At 37.4% G+C, this 6,614-nt stretch overlaps 1 protein-coding gene across 1 annotated transcript in view; it reads right to left on the bottom strand.

Moving 5' to 3' along the window:
• MYPN (myopalladin) overlaps window positions 1-5,252 on the bottom strand; it is a 41,853-nt gene extending 36,601 nt beyond the window's left edge. The window contains 1 exon segment of the mRNA XM_010171669.1: window positions 5,176-5,252. Within this exon segment, the coding sequence (XP_010169971.1) occupies window positions 5,176-5,252 (77 nt within the window).
• Window positions 5,253-6,614: the final 1,362 nt, after the last annotated feature.

The raw sequence follows: 6,614 nt of genomic DNA, 5'->3' as shown, positions 1-6,614 counted from the left end.
TAGGGAAAAAAAACAAACAAAAAAACCCGAACCAAACCCTACATAAACGAATTTCCCTCAAATTTGCAATTCCAAAGCTCATGTTGATTCAGAACGTGACTGAAATTTGCTTTAATGTTGCTCTTTGTTTTGCCATATATTTAAGACAATCTGCTTTTTGTAAAAGATGGCGTAAGTGTATCACAAGGAAAGAGAAGTGATCTATTACAATATAGAGGCACTTCCTTAGAGGAACATGGCCAGTGAGACAGCTGGACCTTGAATTGTTTTCTGCATCACATTCCTGTGTTTCTCTTTTAAACCCAGCTACACATCCAAGAATGTATTGAGCCCTTTAGAGACTTCATGCTCTCATCTAAGGCATTCTTAAGTTCCTCAGTGTTCAGAAGAGTTTTTTCAGTTGTAAATGCAGGAATCCAAGCAAAAGTAAAAGCAGCACCTGAAAAGGCAGCTCTGTAGGGTGTGTTAATGACAGTAACCGTCAGCTCAAGCTGAGAGCTAGTAGGAAGAGAGAGCAGGGTGGATTGCTATTGCGTGTTAATATGGAAAAGACAGGACAGAAAGGGAAAAAGTGTGGGTTTGCAGAAACAAATTGCAGATTCAAATTTAATAAGACAGTCTAGGTTTTAGAGAGAAAGTGTAGTACTAAGTATAGGATGCAGAGTTAAATATTTGGGGTAGTACTCAGAAATACCTGTATTTTAGATCACTAGCTGAATCTGAAAAGCCAAACAAAAGTGCATTCATCTTCACTGTAACTTTTCTCATAAACATAGACAGACCTAAAACTCCACAGAAGTATTTGTATTTTCTGTTTACTGCTGCTTTCTTAACTATGTGTGGTTGATTAACCACATGTGTGGGTGGGGGCTGTCATTTTTTTTCAACTGATTTTTTTAAAATGAATAGATGCTTCCTCCATCTTTATGTGGAAAATTAGTAAAAGTACCTGTGAGCTTTTGAGTGCATACAAATGCTATCAAAGCAATGGCAAATGTATTTGCTATTATATAACACAGCATAAAATTAGTTGTGGAAAGGATAAAGAGAGGTTTCTGAGTAATAAATTATAATAATTCGTATTTCCTGGCCCATACTATAAGGTACCTTGATACATTTCCGTCTCAGATAATTTATAAAAACATTAATCAATAAATTTGTTTAACTATTCGATTGTATTCACGTGTTGGAAGCACAACTTTTTACAAGTTTTTGCTACAAATTTAGAATAAAGAAATCCCAAATTAATATACTGGGGAAAAAAGAAAACCCTGTAAGACAGTCTATACCAATGGAAAACCAGAATTTAATAGAAGTATAATGTGGAATTGAAAAAGGAGCCTCAAAGGGACTATGAGGTATGAAGGAGTACAGATCTGGACCTTAAATGCTGATTACATAGCTAAGAAGTAAACCATGCACTATTTGTGTACCATCAGTCCTAGCTGTCCAACATGGCTTTCTTACAGTAGACAGGGTATTGCTCAGTCCACTTGGAGAAGCACATTAGTGTAATCTGTAGCTGTACAGTCAAGTGACTTGAATGTACAGCTTGGAAAGCATCCAGGTCTGCCTCTTACAGAGGGAAGCTCCTGCACTGTAGAATAAATCATACTACTTAACAAAATTTCCCCTTTTAGAAAGGTAAACCTTTGCAGCTAGAGAGCTAGAACTTAAAAGTCTTAGTTCATGTCTACATCTGCTTGCTTATACTCTTTTACAAGCCTCCACTGTAACAAGAATAGAAAATGAGTCTAAGAAAATTACTTTTATGAATTCAACATTTCCAATTGCAATTGGAAATCATATAGTAAATATCATTATGTTAAAAGAGGGTGCCAGTAGGTTGTAAAATGTCCCAACTCTCTTCCCTGACATTTCACAGCTGAAGTACAGCTTTAATTCACTAAAATACATCCACATTCTTCTTGCAGGGTTTTACCGATGAGAAAATGGCACTGCTTTAGCGCTGAGAACTGTAACCAAAGTTATTTCTCTTCCATTTGAGCATTAGGGCTCTGATGAACAAACTCTTGCAGATCTGGCAGCAGTACTCTAAAATGTTAAAATCCTGATGCCAACTTCTTTGCTGGAGGTTTCTTGCTCTGAAGCAAGGATGGCAGGTTCAAATGGGCTTTGCCCATAATGACTTGCCCAAATCTAGTTTTATCTCCACTAATAATTAGATTGTGGAGTTTTTTTGGCTGGCTCCCCAAAAGTTCATGTTACATTTGCTTTTCTGTTCAGTGATGTCCTTGTAAACTTGTAGATACAGACACCATAGGTAGTAGTGGGATCCAGAACACAAACATCTAGTGCTTGGGATAAAGGAACAGCTCTACCACAAGTAAGTAGAGGAACCATTTAGCAGTTCCAAGCAAAAAGTATGTTAATGTGCATTACAGGGTTGATTGAAAAGGTCCTTTGAAATTTATGAGTGCCATTTTTAAGTTCCAGAAATTATATAGGATACCTGTGATCCTGAAGAGGGAATTTTTTCAGTTCTATGTACAATATGATTTATTCTTCTGTTGTTTTCAAGATTTGCAATTGGTGATAATTGACAATGGTCACATTTTCAGCAGAAAAGACCTAAAGATCATGCACAGCTGTATGACTACAAGCACAAATATGAATGTACAAGTCACCTTTTAGGTGTGTAATTCATGCAGGCAACTGTGTACTTTGGGAGCTGAGTCATGGCACTTACTCATGTCTTTTTATATACCTTCCTCATGCCTTTTCCTCATAATGCAGTGTCTTGGTTTAGTCAGTTGTTCTGTCACCCAGTTCCCCTTCTCAGGTGGGGAGGGGAGCTTTTCTGACTGAGAATTAATTCTATGATTCTATCTCAGCGAAACCAGAACATGTAGTCTTGTTTTAGCACATTAGCTTTAGCGGATATGAAAAACTATTAAAGAGAATACCCATGTTCTAGAATTTGATCTCATTTTCAGCAGCATCTTCTCAGAATATTAAAATAGCTTATATAGTACAGTGATATTACACTTTTGTGTACACTCAAATGTGGCTGCTCACTGCTTTATGTGACACATGAAGCAAAACATATTACACAAAATGCTGCAATATTATCACCAGTAAGATCTAAGAACTCTTTGTGTTCCTACTGATGAGTTTTTCCAATTGACTTGTTGCGTTTGTGTAGACATAAGTCTGTATTGCATGCCTTTGTGAGGTACAATTATAATTTCCTATGTAAGTGATATTAAATACACCATGTAAGCTATTTCTTCTAGTTATTTTAGTAGTATGAGTAGTATATTCCTTTAGTAGACTCAAACAGACAATGAAGCAGGATTGAGTTAATTCTTTTCTTTGCAATTATTTTTTCTTTAAATTGGCCAAAATTTGCAACATAAGTGATTTAGAACTTCAGAAATAAACTACTGTTTCAAACCTGTCTTTAGTTCTCTTATGCAGTGTGTTCTTTAGACTCTCACTATAATGTTAAAGTATTTTGAGAGTAAGCCAAGAAGAAGAGTGTGCTTCACGTATGTTATCCCTTTGAAATGCTTACAACTGAAAAACAGTTCTCTCTCATGAAATTAAGCTGTATGCAAATCAATGGTATGGCCATATCTACTCCTTGCTTATGAACATTTTATTTTATTCTTACCATCAAAATGTTGTACGTGGTAGCAATGAAATGTCAGTTCCAAGGGGAGTTCTGACATTGAGATACGTGGCATGACTGAAGTAGCAGTACTCTCTGTCACTGACATTTCATTCCTGCCATGAATTGTAATGATAGCTTCATCATACAAGGCAGGTTCATGTTGAGCACAAACAGTGTCATCTGCTTTGCCAAATTCATCCTAGTTCTTAATCCATTGACTTTATTGGAGTTGCATGTAAGAGAAGTTTCACTCTTTAGGCTTTGAGCACTAGAACAGATAAATATTTTCATTTGGCAGCCAGGAAAATAAATCTTACTCAATCTTAAGTGACTTCAGTCTCCAAAAGTCTGTGATTAGTTGAAGATCTAGTCTCCTTAAACGAAGCAGCACTAAAATGCACTTTTTAAGCTTTGGATGCCTATGTTAAAGAATGTTTTCATGGAAACCTTATGACATACAGCCTGTTTTTAGAACATCAAATCCTCATGACACTTCCAGGATAGCTGCGTATGCCAAACCATGCAATGTGATTCATAAGTAAAATTAACCTAGGAGTGATGTGCCAAACAGTTTGGAAAAATGTAGGGACCTCTGAGCCTGAGGGAATAAGGAGTGCTGTCCTCATGGAGAGGAGTGAATGTCGCACCTATCACTACTCAGACAGAAACAGAGATGTAGAAGGAAGCATGAGAAAGAGGTCATCAAAACCTTTAACACTTTGGAAATATGCTACACAGTTCTCTTAAATGCTTATTTCTAACCTGCAGTATAGTCAAAGTAATCACTCAATAATTGTAGTAGTGGTCTTTAATTGTGAGTATCAGTCTTTATTCACTTCTTCTATGTCACTGCATTCAGCTGATGATACTGAGAAAAGGATAACATTTCATTGAAACTTCTTTCTAGATACGTAGGCTTAACCAACTTCCTCTAACATGGGCTTGCTACTTTAAGGCTGAATTATCTTAAAAAGTGATTGGACAGATCTCTCTGTATTCAGCCAAGAAGGATTTAGCTTTCCATATACTTGCACTTCAAATTAGTTCGCAGTTTCTTCTCTTGCTCCGCCATCCAATTTTCTGTCCTTCAGTGAGCCCTCGTATACACCAGATAGTTACCTACCAAGCCTGTAAATTGTACTGTTTTATCATTGCCAATGATATATTGACCCTGATCCATCATGAATGTCATTTACACCATTTTTTACATCATCAATTTTGTTTTGTGCTGTCTTACTTTCAAATCTGTCCATCATATTTTCCAGTCATTTCTATTCCTGTGATCAGCTTCTTTCTAAATCTCATGTCTCTAATTTCTCTCTTATAATCCTCATTACATCAGTTTAACCATCTGATTGATCCTAGTGTTGACTGAGAAACATTACAGAGCTTGTTGAATCTTGTTGTTGTTTCACAATGCCCTGCGTTCCCACAGTACCACTTCTACATTGTAAGTGTATATATTATAAGTATTTTCTTGGGATTCTTTTCTGTGGTTAGGAAGTCCATTTTAAGTCAAAGGACTCAGGCAAGCATGCATTAGCAGACGTGTGTCCAAAGGATGCTTGTTTACTGAGCTTGATCATTTAGCTAAATTGAAGGAAGAAGAAATCATGCCTCAAAGCCAGTCAGCATTAAGCTTGCTTTCATCAGTTGCCACCTTGTCAGTTAGCCCTTTCCTGGGACTACTGATTTTTGTATCTGTCTTGCTTATCTATCAGAATTCTTTTCTCCTTGCCCAGCTCCACAGGTACTGAACTAAGTCACCACAAACCTCAGAAAACCGTTAACCTCAAAACAAAACAGTTGCCAGTTCTGAGCCCAGTTTTGTACACAGTTCCACAAGTATGGCCAACAAGATGCTTCCTTCACTATTTTGGTAGCTTTGCACAGCAGATCAAAGATACGCACTATTTTTAGTGAAAGAAACCCAACATATTCTCATGGTCCCCATGATTAATGGAACACATACCCAAAAGTATTGTGTTTCCTGGTTTCCTTGTGCTGTAGCAATGACTAAAAAGACCACACTCACTGGGAGCACACGAATGTTTGTCACTAGGGCAAGTGAAATTTTTAACATCCTTTCTTAGTGTTACTCCTACACATTGGTGGAGTTGAAAGCATCTTAGATGAAGAGGACAAAATTTTTGTTAACAGTCATGATCAGAAAACTCCATTTAAGCAGCTAATATTCACAGCTTTCTCCTTAATACAGCATGTACATAAACAGACACACACACACACACAAAAAAAAGCGCAAGGGGAGTGAGAGTTCAAACTTACCCCTTTGAAATTTATCTAGTATTTGTCAGTTTAAATTGTGAAACTGAAAGCTGAGCCTGGTCTTTTCCTTGAGCTTGACTGCTTGGGAATGATTTTCCCTATGGGACTTCTTTCTCCCTGTCCCTACTTCCCTTGGCCTTAGGGCACCAGCGTGTGAGTTCTGGGCTTCTGTGTTAGTTCCTCTAAGATCCTGTATCTGGCTACAAGCATGAGTCAGTAAATCAAGCGTGCATTTCTGTTTGGAGCAGTACAGTGTACTGTACTTCTGTAGAAGTGCAACAGCTCCTGTATTGAGTGTCATTCACATAACTAGCTTCTTTTATTATTTAAAATAAACAAAAACAAATGTTGAAATAGAAATTTCTATGGAAAAGCTTCAGTTTTGTTGAGACAAACAAGTGGTCCCTGAATTGGGTGCACAGGCATCCTGACAATTCCTGGATACTCCATGGGATGAGTCATGGTTCCTGGTTTCTCCAATCTGCCCTTGCGAGGCTTCAGTGACTTTATAGTGTCAGCTTCTAATTCAGATAGTTATTAAATGCCTAAACTTTGATAGCATGAACACCTTGTCACTTTTACGTGTGTGTCAACAGCATGGGCATGATGTGCAGTTATAAGGATGGTGTTGTGGCCTTCTAGAGAAATACATAAAATTAATTAGAGAAGGACTTGGGAGTGGTGGTGAGCG

This window comes from Antrostomus carolinensis, unplaced genomic scaffold (genome assembly GCF_000700745.2).
Source record: "Antrostomus carolinensis isolate BGI_N321 unplaced genomic scaffold, ASM70074v2 scaffold13327, whole genome shotgun sequence".
Classification (NCBI taxonomy): Eukaryota; Metazoa; Chordata; class Aves; order Caprimulgiformes; family Caprimulgidae; genus Antrostomus; species Antrostomus carolinensis.
The sequence above is the reverse complement of the archived record's forward strand: the minus strand, read 5'-3'. Positions and strand labels throughout refer to the sequence as shown.